At 43.0% G+C, this 17,204-nt stretch overlaps 2 protein-coding genes across 3 annotated transcripts; one reads left to right on the top strand and one right to left on the bottom strand.

Annotated features, from left to right (window-relative positions):
• Positions 1-3,991: 3,991 nt before the first annotated feature.
• LOC136535864 (mitochondrial import inner membrane translocase subunit TIM22-4-like) lies at positions 3,992-6,879 on the bottom strand. Of its 2 annotated transcripts, XM_066528295.1 has the most exons (5): positions 6,728-6,818; positions 6,496-6,672; positions 4,952-5,142; positions 4,792-4,864; positions 3,992-4,360 (listed from the first exon to the last, which is right to left on the bottom strand). In XM_066528295.1, the coding sequence occupies exons 2-5, from the start codon at positions 6,656-6,658 to the stop codon at positions 4,275-4,277; spliced, it is 513 nt and encodes a 170-aa protein (XP_066384392.1). In that variant the 5' UTR covers positions 6,659-6,672; positions 6,728-6,818; the 3' UTR covers positions 3,992-4,274. The 2 variants fall into 2 exon arrangements, with proteins under 2 accessions (XP_066384392.1, XP_066384391.1); XM_066528294.1 differs by having other exon boundaries at positions 3,993-4,360; positions 6,496-6,879.
• Positions 6,880-7,055: 176 nt separating this feature from the next.
• On the top strand, positions 7,056-10,558 carry LOC136535863 (eukaryotic translation initiation factor 2 subunit alpha homolog). Its single transcript, XM_066528293.1, has 5 exons — positions 7,056-7,727; positions 8,828-8,974; positions 9,051-9,155; positions 9,913-10,011; positions 10,122-10,558. Exons 1-5 carry the CDS (start codon positions 7,212-7,214, stop codon positions 10,272-10,274), a joined length of 1,020 nt encoding a protein of 339 aa, XP_066384390.1. The 5' UTR covers positions 7,056-7,211; the 3' UTR covers positions 10,275-10,558.
• Positions 10,559-17,204: the final 6,646 nt, after the last annotated feature.

The raw sequence follows: 17,204 nt of genomic DNA, 5'->3' as shown, positions 1-17,204 counted from the left end.
TATTATTTTGCTTTGCTTTGCCATGGAAAAACTAGGCAAATCACTTCATCTTTAGAACTCCAAAAGACCTCTCTATGACATTTCTAAATGAAGAATGTGTGTAATTAAACAGCTCTTTTTTACCTCTAGGCGCAAGGCCTTCTCTCCATTTAGGGACATGGTATTTTGTACCTTTGTATGGTGCAAGAAAACTCGATCGATTTGGGTACACTGAGTCAACAAGATAAAATTTGTCTACACAACACAAACTTGTGTAAGTAACATGACAAACGCTACAACTAAGACAAAGAAGACATTGAAGAGCCCATGCATACCTTCAAGTAGATGTGGAAACTTGTCACCAAACTTCTCGAGTGCATCATTGAACACCCTCATATCATGATCTTAGCCTGGCCATCCAGCCAGAACAAAAGTAAATCTCATATCGAAGTCACATACAGCTAACACATTCTGAGTGGAGATTCCTTTTCTTCCTGTATACTGGACTACCTTCTCAGTTGGCACAGTGACAGATACATGTGTCCCATCTATAGCTCCAATGCAATTATCAAAGTACGGAGCAAACCGAGGAGATTGTAACCTTTCTATGAATAGTTGTAAATTGTGAATCCTTTGGCCTAATGATATCAGTAGCTAGCTTCATCACACTAGATAGTACCTTATAAAACTTGTTACTACATGTCCCTAGTGACCTCTCAAATCTATTATTAGCTTGTCTCATGGACTGAGGGGCGCCACACATCCACAAAAACATTTCTAGAGTCTCTATAGATGTCATTTTCTTAGTGGACTTTAGACCATATCTCTCAACAAGCAAAGTGTGGAGGCTATAAAAAACATCACTATGCATCCTAAATATGTTATAGCATTGTGTCCTATGTCCTAGGGTTCTCATAGTCCACTGATATCCAGTTTCAAGTGGGACTCTGTAAGCAACCTTGTTCATATACTTGTCACAGTGGTACATACCTAGCAGTAGCAATCCTTCTCCTCTTTTGCTGACACCTAGCAACATGCATCATCAGAGCTTCTTCCTCATCTTCAATGGAGTCCCCTTCATCATCAATATCTGACCAATCATCATCATTAGTCCACTTGTCATCAGAGTCTTCAGTAGTGGCACCATCATCAGTAGTAGTCCAGCCATCATCAGGCACTCCACCAGCAGCCCCTCCACCAGCAGCAGCCACTCCAACAATAGCCCCTCCACCAGCAGCAGCCACTCCAGCAGCTCCCCCATCATTACACCCCACATCATATGCTCCCTGATCATCATAAGAATTAGATGTAAAAAAAGTGTTAAAAACAACATTGAATCTTGACATGAACAAAGTTACTTGGTAGCATCACAAGAACATCAACAATAATGGCAGCAACACACATTACATTGTTCAACAAATACCATGGTTCATTATCATTACAAAGTTCATCATAAATTTAAGGTCCTAAGCAAAATAAAATTAAGCTACCAAACTTGATACTCTTGCTGCCAAGTCTTCTGCCATTCCATCCTGTCTTCCTCAACCATGCGGGCGGCCCTCCTCAGCCATGCCATCCTTTGCTCATTTGTATCAAGGCCACTAAAGACCAACCTGTTGTAGCTACTTCTGAACATCATGGTAGCCACGTAGTACTCATTCGAAGCTTTGTCTGCCCTAGCCTCCACAACCAAATTCAGGCACCTAGCAACATCATCAACTCTGACTTGCTTTACTTGAGAAACTTCCCCTCTCTTGCTCTGTGCTATTTCTTTCAAAGCACTCACTTCATTCTCAGCAGCAATCTCCAATTGAGTGACTAGCCCCTGCATAATAATATTTACTAGAACTTTTTTGTTCATGTTCTTGCTAGGACTTAAGGATGTGTCAGTTGTGCTACTTCCCCTCTTGCGGCTGTTGCTGATACTAGGTGGACTGGTCTGGAAACCAAAGTCCTCTAGAGTAGCAGCACCTTCATCGTCTTCCTCATCTAGACCTGTCTCTTGGTCACTATAGGACAGCCCAGGGATGGTGGCTGTAGAGCCATCAACAACAGTGTTCTGGAAAAGCTCAACCATCTAAGGAAAGAATCTAGGCAACCCATACATAAATTTCCTACACTCTGGCTTCCTCTGAAAAATGAGAAGAATTCACTGTTAGCATAAATTAACATGACACAAGAACAAGCAAACAAATTATTAGGCACAAAGATTACCCTGGTGTGCCTTTCCCACCAAGAAAGAAGTGCATCTATCCTTCCGTTTTCTTGGCGGCCAACCCCTGTTTGTAGTTGTGCCCACTTGTAGACTGTACATGGTCTTCAGCTGGCTATATCTATTCTTCACACATTCCAGATCATGTCTAAAGCCAGTCAGTTGCTCATAAAACTCGCAAATTATCATAACCTCTCCTTGTCATTGTCCCCTTACTTGTATTGTCCTTTCTCATTTCATCAACAGCAAGACAAGAGAAACACAAATGTATTTGCATCTGACCAATTTACCTTGTCAAAGTAGCAGAGAAGCAGATCAGAGAACAAGAAACAAAAAATGAAATAGACACTTGTAGATCAAACAACTAAACACTAGTAGATCAAACAAGTAAATAGTAGTAGATCAAACATATAGACACTTGTAGATCAAACAACTACAAACATTTGCATTGAAACAGATCAGATAAATACAACCTAAAAGATCACACAAGTACAAGTGTATAGATAAGAGGAAAAACATAGTTAACAATCAGAGCAAAACAAATGTTACTTAGAAAACAGATTAGACATGGAAAACCTCACCTCAGGCGGAATGTCGTTGTCATCTTCCGGCTCCATTCCTTCCGTTGGAGGATAAGAGCTGCCGGAAGCAACAGATCCACGCATCCTAGCAGCCGGCGCGCGGTTGACGGTTGATCCGGCACGGGCACCGCCGGTTCTGACCCTGGTGCGGCGCACAGCACCACGAGATGCCGAGCATTTCCCAGATCTGCTCGCTCCTATGGTCGGGTGAGGAGGAACGAACGGGACGCCACTAGATCTGGCGCCAATGTGAACAGGAGGAAGCCCTCGTCCGCTAGGAACGTCGTCACCTTGGAGGAGCCCCTGGTACGAGCCCATGTAGGGGAAGTCGGCGGCATCGGTGTTCAGATCCAGCCCCCCCCCCCATGCCGCGCTGACCAGAGGAGCCCGCACCATACGAGGGCGCTTGGGAGAAGAGGCCGAAGTCACCGGTGTTGGGGGAGGGAACGATGGAACAGAGGCATTGGGATCCACCGGAGAAGAAGACTACGAGTAATAGTCCAAATACTCGGCCCCGTGGCCGTCCATGGCGAAAGCGGTGAGCGGAGGAGCAGGTACGACGGCGGAGGCGTTGGGAGGAGCGGGGGCAGCGTGGAGCGCAGTGGTGGCGGCGACGGGGAGAGCAGAGGAGAGCGAGCGCGAGAGGGAGAGAGTGAGCAAGAGTGAAGGGATAGGGTGGAATGGCTCGGACAGGGCAATGATGAGGGGCACCCCTGTTCAGGATGGGCTATTAGTCTCCCTTAGCAAGGTTTGGGTGACTAGTTGGCTAAATAACATTTAGTCCCATTCAGTCGAAGTGTTTGACAATAAAAAATGACTAAATGAGACTAAATTTAGAAGCTGCTAGGTGAACCAAACAGCCGCTTATTGTTGTTGGACAGGCGTGATGCTTGCTTTTCACTTTTCAGACAAGACTTGTGCTACTGTTGCTGGCTCTTTTATGTGGCAATGGCAACAAACTGTACATGCTATGTTAAACAAAATCAAAGATTTAATTGTCGAGATACATTTATCCTGACAGAATGACATCACAAATATTATGCAATAATGGCATTGACGGATAAAATGCAGAAGGCTGAAAAAGGAATTCTGCGTGGATCACTTGATGTCTTGATTGCATCAGCAGTGATGGAGCAGCGAAGGAAAGAGCAACAAACGTTCGGTGACTAGTGACTTCAGACTTCAGTCAGCAACGCCAACAGATTGCAACAATAAATAGACACCCGTTGGCTGCAGATGTCGAGAATAACATAAAACACATTTGAGAACAAGTAAACAACTCAGTCAATGTCATCATGCATCGATATTGATCACGGTGGATTTCTTAGGTGCTCCAGTAGTCCAGTTATAACTATGAAGCCAGGCAAGGAATTAGGAATAGCAAAAAGATTTAGGTTACAAGATCTTTCATGAGATGTAGATGACTGGATGTCGCAAACAATCTTTCTTCTGCCAACGCTGCTCATACTCAGCTAAAAGGCTTCAAATTGACAACACCCATTTCAAGTATGCCGATCAAAGAACTTCTCAATTGCCACTGAGAACGCAGCAAACCCCGCACATCCAATGCATGTAGCTTTAGGGCCACCTGTAAAATATAAAATTCCCTTAGGTACATCTTCAAATATAGATACATCAGGACGGCAATATAGGAAATGTCTCATTCTTAGCTAGTTACCTAAGCAGTAAGGGATAGAAAACGTGTATGTCATACATACAAAAGGAACGGAAACACCTTTCAACTTCAGACTATGATCAGAAATAAAGATTTACAGTTAATAAAGAGCAGCTTATTGATTCCACCTATATATTTTTGAGATATAGGCAGGAGACCAGAGACACAAATAGCTGGAATAAAGCTGCTTGAGAGGTCAAATATACCGATCCCCACAATCCACACAAAAGACAATGCCAATGATTGCACCATGAGATTTTACCGTTTTAGTTAAGGAAATTTTGATAATTAAAAGTTAGACAAATTGTCTCAGGAATTCATAGATGGCATGACAAATGAATTACCTTTTACAGCTAAAGCTCCTCCAGTGACACAGCCAGCTACCGCTGTATTGGTAGTGTCATGCTTTGCCCGAACCTGCCAAAGCATGCAAATACAAAGTTTAAATAGGAAGAGAACATGCTGAAACATCTATGAATGAAAAAAACTGTTACAGTTATCTACCTTCTCTATGGTACATTCAGCTGCTGAGAAAATCAGACCCATGACTGCAAAGGTTTTGGCATTACTTATACTTCTCCTACCCATCTGCTTTGCTGTGTATACTATTTGCTGCCTTGCTGTCATCTCCTCTGCCATTATTGGGTTGTCCAAAGCTCCAAAGAATAGTCCCATAAGTACACCAAGACCGCCTCCTAATGAATAGGAAGGATAGAGAGTTAATAAAAAGTTACCCATATAAAAAAAATTATGCACACTGCTATACTTGTAACAAGAACACTAGACTCTATTGAGTATCATTGGTGGCATGGCCAAGCAACTGATGTTGTGGGCTATTTAGCTTAAGGTAAGACAAGACATGATTTTCAGTCTACGGTATTAAACACCAAACTATAAAGCAGCTACTGAAGATTTCGTCATGTAGATGATAGATAGAGCACACATTATGAATATCACTAGTTCTGTCTTATAAAACATTTTGCGAAATACAGATGTTGTACACAGTCCCCTGGTTATGCATAAAAAACACACGGTTACAGGGTTACACAAGGACAAATTTGTGTAAAAGGCCTTTGCAGATACCAGATAGAAATAGAATGAAGCATTTGAAATCAAGCTTCCTTCAATAAACTAAGTATCAGATTTCCCTTGTAATTCCTTGTAGTGAGTGCACATGATAATGTGACATGAATCATATCAAATAGTAAAAACATGAGCTTGCTTTTTACTGGTACAGAAAAACAACACTCTATGTTTATTGCTACATGCTTCTAGAAACACTGAAGGTAAAAGAAAAAAAACATCATAGGGTGCACAGAGTTAAATGCCTTTCCACCTCTGGGCAAATTCTTTGCAACCTACTTGAAATTTTGTTGAACCAATTCATGGAGTATAGTCCATGACCATCAATTACCATGACAAAACTATACAAAATATTTGTGCTGCAATTACCTGAGGCAAGTACACAACAAATATACTCCATTACCATAAAACATTTTGCATCAAAATTCGTTTCAAGGGATAATAAGATTTTTCTTTGATCTTGTCCAACAACTTCTTATAAGATCTCTAAACAGGCAAGAAGACAAAATGATTATAATAAAACCAACTCCGAATTGATGCAATATGGCACACGAATCCCTTGCCACTTACAAAAGTGGCTTTATACGTTTCAAACTCTTTGGACAAACAAGGGAAGAGCTAAGGGTGTAGTTGGTTTGAGGAACCATGCCATGCTATATGAAGTGGTCCATTATGAATTTTGGTGGAATCAACCCATTCCTCGTGCATATACAAATTATTAGCCTGTGAGAATGAGGTGGTGATGGATGAACTGATTCCATTCAACAAACCAAACAAAAAATTGAGGAGTGAGACGATGATGGAGCATCTCATTCCGCGAACCAAACACGCCCTAAGCATATAACCATGTAACCAATAAACAACTGCCTCCTATCATACCTCTCAATTTCTCTATCGCTATCCAATCTCCAAGCGACCAACCGATTAACATTTAGCTCCCTATAAGAGAGGGAGGGCGGGCTCACCCATGACGCCACTGACGACGCTGCGGACGGCGCAGTTGTTCCAGATGTCCTGCCCCTTGATCTCCTCCACCGTCGGCATCCGGATCGGCTCCACGGCCGCCGCCTGGCTCGTCGACTCGCCCCCGGCGCCGGCACCTGCCGCCGATGGGTCAGGGGAAGCCATCCCTCGCAATCTAGTCCCCTTACACTCTCCTCTAGGCGACAGAGATAGCAGCCGCCGCACCGCAGCTAGCGAGAGGACGGTTCTGAAAGTTCGAGAGGCGGGTTGGGTGGAGACTGGACTGGAGAGGAGCTGGGACACGGGTAGTGTGTATCCCCGGCGGCGGCTTAGTTTTCTTTACACCCTCCTCCAAGAAGAGAGGGTCGGCGCCGCGCAGGGAATCAGAGGGGAGTAGTACTATAGACCTGTAGTAGAGGGAAAGCAGAGGACTAGAGGAGGGTATTCTGGACCTCACGTGAGCCACACGTGATGACGTAGTACTTCTAAGATTACGCTAACGTTCAAGGGAAACGGAAATAAGAGAGAGAGCGCAGCCCTTTCGAGATATCATCCGACCCGTAGCGTGGCCGTTCGATTCGTCTCAGGTTCCCTTCCCCAAGCACAACACAGAGCATCGTCTGCCCGCCCGCACCCCGCCGCCGCCGTCTCTCCAAAACCCAACCAAACCCTAGATCCGCCGCCCTCAGCTCCGGTGAGACCCTCCTCCCCAGCGAAGATGCCGAACCTCGAGTGCCGGATGTATGAGCAGCGGTTCCCGGAGGTGGACGCCGCGGTGATGATCCAGGTGAAGCACATCGCTGACATGGGCGCGTACGTCTCCCTGCTCGAGTACAACAACATCGAGGGCATGATCCTCTTCTCCGAGCTCTCCCGCCGTCGTATCCGCTCCATCTCCTCCCTCATCAAGGTTGGCCGCCAGGAGCCCGCCATCGTGCTCCGTGTCGACCGCGACAAGGGCTACATCGACCTTTCCAAGCGCCGCGTCTCCGAGGAGGAGGCGCACGCGTGCGAGGACAGGTACAACAAGTCCAAGCTCGTGCACTCCATCATGCGCCACGTCGCCGAGACGCTCGAGGTTGACCTCGAGCCGCTCTACCAGCGGATTGGCTGGCCGCTCTACCGCAAGTACGGCCACGCCTTCGAGGCCTTCAAGCTTATCGTTGCCGACCCTGACGCCATCCTCGACGCACTCACCTATGAGGAGAAGGAGGTCGGCCCAGACGGCCAGGAGGTTAATTCTGTTTCCTTGCAGAATTGCAAATCACTAACTCTCCAAATTACCTGTGTGCTTTATGCTATACTCTGAATAGAACAGGACTAGCAGATTAATATTGTTATTGTTTGTGCATGTTATTTTTTCTTATCAGGCCTCTTCCATTAATCAAATACTTTTATTAAGAAACTTAGGTCTATAATGAATTGTAGTTACTTTTTGGAACTTTAAGTCTTCTACTATTAGACCTCTCTAGTCTTTTAGAGCCATACTACTTTGTGGCCCTGTTGTTGAGCTTTTGCCCCATATGAAGCTTGTCTGTTGAATGGTTGTTTCCAACTTTGTGGATGTTGTTAAGTAAATAACACTGAGATTATTGATTGGTTTGACATTTTTATGCTTGACATCTGTTAGTTGAAAACAATCCTTATCAATCTAACATTCACCATTGCAACCTGGATAGTCATTCCTGTGGCTACTTATGTTGTTTGAACATGATTAGATTTAGTGGTGGACAGATTAAGTAGGTTTGGATGGTGCAGACTTGTTCCATGTCCTTATCTAACAATAGGCATTTTTACGTGTTTACGTGTACATACTATGTCGACTTCAGGAACCAGTAGGAATTTATGTAAAAACTATAGCAGTAGTTTGTCAAACTTTTTTTGGATCAGTATCAATTTGTATATAATTTAGTTTGTTTGTCTGTCAATGAATACTTATCCTTGGAATGGTAAATCCGGGCCTGTTGACTCATGTTATGTAGATACCATGCTATGGAGTTATATTAAAAAAGCTCATTCTGAACTAATGTGAAACGCATGCCTTTCAAATTATTAGTAACTGATCAGGAATCATTGAATATATCAAGTTAGAATTTCCAGGCAGTAGATAGACAGTTGTATAGCTTGGTTTAGGTGCTTAACTTCGTATGCAGTTTATTGTATACGAAAACAGTTGCCAGAATTATGTGCATTAATTTAAGAGTTCTGTTTATGTTATTGGGATGATGTTCCTGCTTATGTTAATACTTTGTTGTTAAAAAGAGTTATGGATTTGCTCTAGATGTATTTATATAGAACTGTTTGATTCAAGAGTGTGCTTAAAATTGCTGATAGGTGACTAAGGTGGTGCCTGCTGTCACCCCTGAGGTTAAGGATTCCCTGGTGAAGAACATAAGGAGGAGGATGACACCACAGCCACTCAAGATCCGTGCTGATATAGAGATGAAATGCTTCCAGTTTGATGGAGTGCTCCATATTAAGGTTCTAAATGCCTCTATTGCCGCCCTTGTGATTTGACAATGGTATATGCAAAAACTAATTATATATGTATTCGCAGCAAGCTATGAAGAAAGCTGAAGCTGCGGGCAATGATAACTGTCCTGTGAAGATTAAGCTAGTTGCTCCTCCACTTTATGTTCTGACCACACAGACTCTTGACAAGGTCGGTGTTAACTTAGTACTTAATATATGTGGGCAACTTGTTATAGCTGAGCTATTTGATAAAGTTTCGTCTGTGTCTCTATGATGAGGCCCATTATTATATGTTGCTAAGAATTGTTGTGGCCTGCCAACCATTATTGTGGCGCCTGTTCTGTTTGACAATGCTTTTGATATTTTTCCTTTTACTGGGAACCTGATTTACTGGTTAGTGTTGTGCTTGGAGTCACATTGCACAAAATGCAGTGACCAGACTTTTATAGTGCAGTATTGTCTACACTATTTATAATGTAGTAATCTGTCAAAATGGTTCTTATCAACGTAGTTTACAATTATTGACTACACAAAATGCAGTAATCTGCCAAATTTATATTGCAGTATTTTCTGGTTCCAGACTTTTCATGGTTCTTATCAATGTGGTTCACAATTTTTGCCTTTATTCGAATTAGGGAATTATTCGGCTAGCTTGGATCACTATGGAATGCTATTTCTTATTACTTGTTAACATAATTTATATTAGGCAGCCCGAAAATATATTAGCTAGCCATTATTTGCATGCTTATCGAATGAAACACCTTGTTTTGCCTTTACCATGCTGTACATGCATGTGAGCACGGGTCATCTTTATATTTCACCCCATGTATTGCAATCATTAGATGTTCTTTTAGTTTGGAACCTAGCATTACGGTTAAGGTCGCATCATATCCTTCCTATCCATAAAACAATTATCATTGTTTCTTTTCTGTGTTGCCTTTGAACAGGAACAAGGCATTTCAGTTCTCACTGATGCAATCAAGGCTTGTACAGCAGAGATTGAAAAATACAAAGGAAAGCTAGTAGTGAAGGAACCACCAAGAGCTGTAAGTTCTTTTCAACATCTGTTAATTCTTTTATATTCCCATCCCAAGCATGTTAGTCTTCCATATGCATGTTGTAAAACCTAAAGCTGTGGATACTATCTGGAAAACAGGTTAGCGAGCGGGAAGACAAGCTATTCCTCGACCAGATTGATTCCCTAATGGAGCAAAATGCAGAGGTCGATGGTGACGCTGACAGTGAAGAGGAGGAAGATACAGGAATGGGTGACGTCGACATTACAAATTCTGGCGTCACTGCTTACTAAAGCTACACTGGTTGATTTGGATGAGATTTGCTGTATAGCACCAGCTAAGATCTAAGCCGTTCTGTTTTGAAGCAGTTTCTTTTTGTTAGGTTTTGGTGGCTGAAATCCCTTGAATTCACTGAAACTTGTTACCTGCGGTGTTAATGTTTTGGGCTCAGCCGGTGTCGGGGTAGCTTTTACTTCTGTCGAGAAGCACCAAATTTTTCTTGGGAGTGAAAACAAAGCCCGTTGCTATACAGTGTTTATTCACTTCATCAGAGACGCATCTTGTTTGCCTTCGGCTTTTTGGCTTCGTGCTGCTTATTCGAACTGGCCTGCTTCGCTAGGCTTGCGGCTCTGATTTACTAGTAAACATGACCATGCCCTACTTGTGACAGGATGTATCATGTATGATTTGTTTCCCTGTGTTCGTGCTAATAAAATAAGTCTAACGTGAAATAGTTTTTAGGGTTTATAATAAATGCCAATGTAATGAAGTATTAATGCTATACAGGAGATTAACTAAATAGGTGACAAGAATTTGAAAGGTAAATAAGTGGATTATATGAATTTGAACCAAACTGCTCAGTCAGAAGGTCACCTTTTATCTGGGTTTGGAGGTTTTTTATATCTGCGTGAGGTCACCTTCTATCTTAACTAAAATACTTGGGGCTGTCTACCCTCGCGGATTGAGTTTTTATATAACTACTGCTTTTAACCACCTAGAAATCCCTGCCTCCTCATTCCTTCTGCTAGTGTTCATTTTTCCTTTCCCCCCCCCCCCCCCCCCCCCCCCTTTTTTTTTGTTTTTTTCGTTTTTTTTTCTTTCTTTTTTTTCTCCTTCGGACTACGGCCCCTGTTCTTTTTCCTTTTTTTTTCCTTTTCTTTTTTTTGATCCTCCGGGCTTCGACCGCTGTTTGGTGTTGTTGACCATGCCATGTTAGAGGGATGCGAACATGCTTAGCCAACCAAGCCATGTCATTTGTAGTGCTAACCAGGCCATGTCATTAGTTAAACCAACGACAAACAGTAGAGAGCGTGGTTGACGGACTGGCGAGAGACAAAAGATAAATGAGGGCACTCTTTAATATTAGATACAGATAGACTAGACAAAAAATGTGTCTGAGCTTATCCAGAGTCCTTTGTACACCGTTTGATCATGAATGGTCCTTTGTGCATAGTTTGATCCGAGTTGTTATCGAGACAATGTAGAACACTTGTTTCATAGAGTAGCTCCAAGAATCTCTTTATATCATTTTGTATTGTTAAGAGTAGAGATTTTGGAGATGGCCTGCTTGCAACTGAGGATTGAGTATAAGGCTGCAGCTTCAGCAATACTTGGTCACCCACTGCAAACTGCCTGTCTAATCTATGTTTGTTTGCCTGCATCTTCATCCTGTTTTGAGCATGTTCCAGTCTCTGCTTAAGAAGCTTGAGATGTTCTTCCCGATTAGTAATCACTTCTGTGACTGCTTGAGGTGTATCTTCAGTAGGTAATGGACTGGCCCCTAGATTTGGTTCATACCCATACAAGGTTTTGAAAGGAGAGCAACCCAAAGCACTGTGGAAGGAAGAATTGTACCACAACTCTGCTAGTGATAACCATGATTTCTAGCTTTTTGGGGAGTCCTGAACTGAGCACCTCAAATACATTTCAAGACATTGATTGATCCTTTCTATTTGGCCATCAGTTTGTGAATGGTATGCAGTAGACAGTGTCAAGTTTACCCTGTATAGCTTAAACAACTGTTTCCAGAAATTGCTGACAAAGATCTTGTTTCTATCACTGACAATGGTACTTGGTAAACCATGCAATTTGACAATATTATCCATAAATAGTTGAGCCACAGTCACTGTTGTATATGGATGTTTCATGGGTATAAAATGTGCAAACTTGGTGAGTCTATCAACTACTACTAATATCACACTGAATCCCTCAGATGTAGGCAGGCCTTACACAAAGTCCATAGATACATCCTGCCAGACACCAGCTAGGATGGGAAGTGGCTGGAGTAAGCCAACTGGATGATCATGGGAGTGTTTAGTTTGCTGGCAGATAGTGCATTGTTTGACCTAACTGTCCACATCAGTTTTGATGCCCTTTTACAAGAAAAGTTTCTTCAATCGATGATATGTAGCATTAACTCCAGAATGCCCTCCAATAGCAGATGCATGAAAAAACAGCAATACGTTTAGTTTGCAAAGCTGAATTGTTGCCAATCCAAATAATTGTACCTTTTCGGATCAGGCCTTTGTCCAAGCTGAAGCCAGATACAGCTAACTGGGACATTAACTTCTGGTCTTGGACATTTGTAGCATATGAGTTGAGGACTTCTTGAATCCACTGGGGTTGAACCTGAGAAACAGCTTGTAGTGCCATCATATGGGCCACTCTTGAGAGGCATCAGCTGCTTGTAATAGATTTTGAATTGTAGTCCCATAAGCCTTGTCATTGCTTTTTTCTGCAGTTCAGAGTGGAGGTTCTGTTCATTCAGATAAGACAATGATATGTGATCATTTAATATCATGAATTCCTGCCTTTGCAAATATGGTCTCCATTTCTCTACTGCCATGATCAAAGCTAAGAATTCCTTCTCATAAATGGAGAGAGTCTTGTGTTTATCTCCCAAAGCTTTGCTCAGATAGGCTATGGGTTTCCCCTGTTGCATTAAGACAGCTCCAATACCATCAGCACAGGCATCAGTCTCTACATGGAATGACCGTTGAAAGTTGAGTAAAGCCAGCACAGGAGTAGTAGTCATGGCCACTTTAAGATTGTCAAAGGCCTCCTGAGCTTGAGCTGCTGAAAATGTCTATGCCTGAGAACATTTGTCAATGGTTTGTCAATCACTCCATAATTCTTCACAATTTTTTTGTAATATCCTGTTAAACCTAGAAATGCTCTCAGTTCAGTCATTGAAGTGGGGTTTGGCCAATGCAGCATATCTCTAGTTTTAGCTGGATCAGTTGCTACCCCTTTGTCTGAGATAGTATGACCAAGGTATTCCAAGCTTGACTGAGCAAAAGTGCATTTGGATGATTTTAGATACAATTAGTTTGCCGTAAGTACCTCAAAGACTTGTTGAATATGTTGTAGATGGTCTTCCCTGGTGGCACTATAGATGAATGTCATCTAAAAATACCAAGATAAATTTCCTCAAGAATGGCTAGAGCAGTTGATTCATAATACATTAAAAAGTTGCTGGTGCATTAGTAAGGACAAATGGCATGACCTTAAATTGATAGTGTCCTTGATGGGTCTTAAATGCAATTTTATACTCATCATTGGGTAACATGCTGATATGATGATATCCAGATCTCATGTCCAGCTTGTTGAAGAACTTAACCAGCTAGTTCATCTAAGATCTCCTCTACAATTGGCATAGGAAATCTATTCTTGAATATCGTAGCATTCAGTTTTCTATAATCCACACAAAATCTCCAGTTGCCATCCTTTTTCTTCACTAGCAGCACTAGGGTAGCAAATGGACTATGACTGTGAGTAACGAGTCCAGCTTCCAACAATTGCTTCACTTGATTCTCAATCTCTGTCTTGTGTTGGGGAGAGTAGTGATATGGTATGGCATTGACAGGCACTGCATCTGGGTACAATGGGACATCATGATCATAGGCTCTGTGTGGTGGAAGCTGTTTGGGATCCTGAAAAATATCTGCATACTCGTGGTATAACCGCCCGAAATAACACGCTTACGGATGTGCTTGTCTTCCACCAGACACTAAGCACCCGAAGGTAAGCTACATCGAACGATTCCATCGAGCACACCCCAATGGAGAACTTCGAATAATCCATGTTTTTCTTCCAGGATCTAATAATGAGAACGAGTTTACAATACTTAGTCAATTTCATACAACAAGAGTTCTTAGAAATACATTATTACAATACCAAGTTCAGGATACGGAATTTAAACAGCAGAATTAAAATAAACATCTAACGATAAGATACAAAGATCCGTCTGTGCCCACCAGAAGAATTCTTCACACAACAGCTACTCCTCAAGCTGCACCTGTAACAGGGGTAAATAAACCCTGAGTACACGATGTACTCGCAAGACTTACCCGACTAGTGGAAATAATTTCTTGACTCCAAAGGATATGATAAGCTTTATGGTTTGCTGGGTTTCCTTTTTACGACAAGCCTTACTAGTAGTGCATCCTTATGTATGTTTTTTATTAGTAGTCATGATTAGTTCATTATCTAACCATTCTATGTAAGTACCTATTCTACTTTCAAGCAAGAGTTGAGCAATCAGATCTATTTCACCATCTTTCATCTTCCAGTCCTTACTACGGTGCTAGATCGTAGACAAGTCGTACCGTATTACACGGCAATTCGCGAATCAATGTAGCCCAGCTGGGTACCCTAAAACACACGCCCTGCTTGTACCCTAGTCACAAGCAGGATCAACCCACCACTCTCCTGTCAAGAGGTCTAGGTCCCCGTCCAAACTTGGACTCCAAGCCCCCACACCTGAGTCCCGGACTCAGTATGGTGCTTAGATCTTCACCATCCCCACTTTCAATCAGTCGATCCGGAAAGAGCCGGAACCCACGATAAGAGAGCAACGAGCCTTCCCTCTCCTATAAGCAAGTATGTGCTCAAGATAATAAGTTTGTTACCTAACTAGAATCCAATGCAACGGACGGTCCTTAACTGACAAGGACAGGGAAAACAATGTAACCAAGCTATGCCCCGTTGGCCATAGGACACAACCTATTACACCCATCAATACCCGTACCATATCCCTACCCTGTCTCCATTTTTTATTTCACCATTTTATTATGAGGGTGATAATAATAATTACCTATTGCGACTAACGGCAGGTTACTCACACTACTGATAGCCTAAGCATAGCAGCTACTCGACCTATGCTAGTAGGACTCATAGGTCGGTTTATTTATGCATGTAGTTTCAACAATAAGCCTGTAACATAAATGCACATCACATATATATATTCAGTGATTATTCAAAATAAGGGTTATGCACCGGGACTTGCCTTGAACAGGCGCGGAGTCATCTCAGTCAGTTAGTGGTGGCTCTGGGACCACCTCCTAAATGAGGATCTCCTCCTCGTACTCCTCGATCACCTCCTAGAATTCATGATCTCCGATAGTCACGATCTCTGCCAACTCATTCTCTACATGCATACGATGATGATGCAACACTTAGCATTTCGGCAACAGCAACTCTTAAAATAAGAAAACACATAGTAAACTACTAAGCTAGCTCTAATGACTAAGATACTAAACTAACTATCATCTTCATCAAGTAAAGTGTTGGGTTCAACTAACAAACACCTAGCTTTACAAATGAAGGATATATCTCTATTTCTACTAATGATTTAATGTATATTTGAAACAAAGAGCATTTAACTACCCTTATGTTAAGTCTATTCTAAAGCTACAAAAATTACAGTGAGCACATAATAATACAATGAAGCTATTGTAAAATTTTCAAAGCTAAAGCTATCACTATTTTACCACAAAAATTCCTACAATATTTAATCTAATAATATTAAGCACTCTTAAATGATTTAATAGCTCCTGGTATCAACAAGTATATATATGAACTAAATACACTAACAGATATAGCACAATTTTAGGAACTTAACAAGATAATAACATTATTTTATATTAATTACCAAAGTTCAGCTCAGAATTAAAATAAAAAGCTATTTCTATTCTTCACGAAAAAGCTAAACTGATTTCGGCACAACGCGGCCCACACACGACGCAGCGCGCGCGCGAGCGCACGGTGGCCCACAGTGCGGCCCACGCGGCACCGGCCCACACACGCAAGGCGGCCTGCGGCGAGGAAGCCCGCGTGCGCTGGCACATTAGAAAAAATGCCCTCGCGTTATCAGAAAATAGCACGAACACTACACGTACTATTTTTATAGACAACGACTTTGCAATGGAAACCCTTAGATCTTTCTCCTCTTTACACAGCAAGGTCCCTGGCCTCCCCCGCGTGCTCCGGCGCGGCGAGCGGTGGAACTGGCGCTTGCGCGGCCACATGGGACCCACGCTGACCTATCTATGAGGCCAACGCTCACCTAGGGTTTGACGTGAAGCGATGGGCGATGGCAGCACGAACGGGGTAAAGCAGAGCAGGATCTCCTCGACGGCGGGCAACCTACAACAGCGACAACCACATTTCGGTGAGCCACAACGCTAATAGGATGGTAGAGATAGGGGATAATCACCAGGGGCACACCGCGAACCAGGTCGAAGTTGTGGTTTGGTCGGCGACTACCTGAGCAGTGCTGGCCACATGCGCTCGACGAGCACGGTGACGAGCCATGGCAGCGCCCACGTGCGTGCGGCAGAGGTGACACGCATAGGACCGACAACAGCATAGAGATGTAGCGGACCGGTACGGACGCGACGATGATGCGACGGCAGCGGCAGCGTCGCGACGCGAGGAGCGTCGGCAGTGCGAATGTGACGGCAGTGCAATGCGGCCACGGTGGCACCCAACACGGCAGCGTGAGGTAGAGCAGCAGGGCGCGGGGCTAGCGGCTCGCTACGGCCGGCCTTGGCCAAGCCCAAGCGGCTCGATCGGCCAAGCGCGGCGGCACGGTTGACTGTGCAGGATGCGGCCATGTGCGCGGCGTGAGAAGACCATATGGTGCCCACACACCCGGCGCCAACCAACCTGAGATAGTGACACGCACGAATTTTAAAGCGTTCAATACGACCAAACGGTTGCTTTAGGACCTAAACCATCTTCACCATGCTCAAGATGGCACATGAGACTACAAAATCAAGCTATAAACACTACACCACACCTTAACCCAATCTCTCACAATAAATTGCTAAACATAACAATGTCTAACTATTGGCAGACTTGAAAATTTCTAAGTTTTTGAGCTGAATTTGATTTCCAATTTGTGATTTCTAAGCTAGTGGAAATATTAGCTAGCAATATCA

Source organism: Miscanthus floridulus, chromosome 2, assembly GCF_019320115.1.
Source record: "Miscanthus floridulus cultivar M001 chromosome 2, ASM1932011v1, whole genome shotgun sequence".
In the NCBI taxonomy this organism is placed as follows: Eukaryota; Viridiplantae; Streptophyta; class Magnoliopsida; order Poales; family Poaceae; genus Miscanthus; species Miscanthus floridulus.
This window is presented reverse-complemented; position numbering and strand designations above follow the sequence as displayed.

Coding starts and splice junctions, on each gene's coding strand:
- LOC136535864 (XM_066528294.1), bottom strand. CDS start 6,658: ATGGCTTCCCCTGACCCATCGGCGGCAGGTGCCGGCGCCGGGGGCGAG. Junction 5,143..6,495: donor CGTCGTCAGTGGCGTCATGG/GTGAGCCCGCCC, acceptor CCTATTCATTAG/GAGGCGGTCTTGGTGTACTT. Junction 4,361..4,791: donor AGGAGCTTTAGCTGTAAAAG/GTAATTCATTTG, acceptor TATATTTTACAG/GTGGCCCTAAAGCTACATGC.
- LOC136535863 (XM_066528293.1), top strand. CDS start 7,212: ATGCCGAACCTCGAGTGCCGGATGTATGAGCAGCGGTTCCCGGAGGTG. Junction 8,975..9,050: donor ATGGAGTGCTCCATATTAAG/GTTCTAAATGCC, acceptor ATGTATTCGCAG/CAAGCTATGAAGAAAGCTGA. Junction 9,156..9,912: donor CCACACAGACTCTTGACAAG/GTCGGTGTTAAC, acceptor GCCTTTGAACAG/GAACAAGGCATTTCAGTTCT.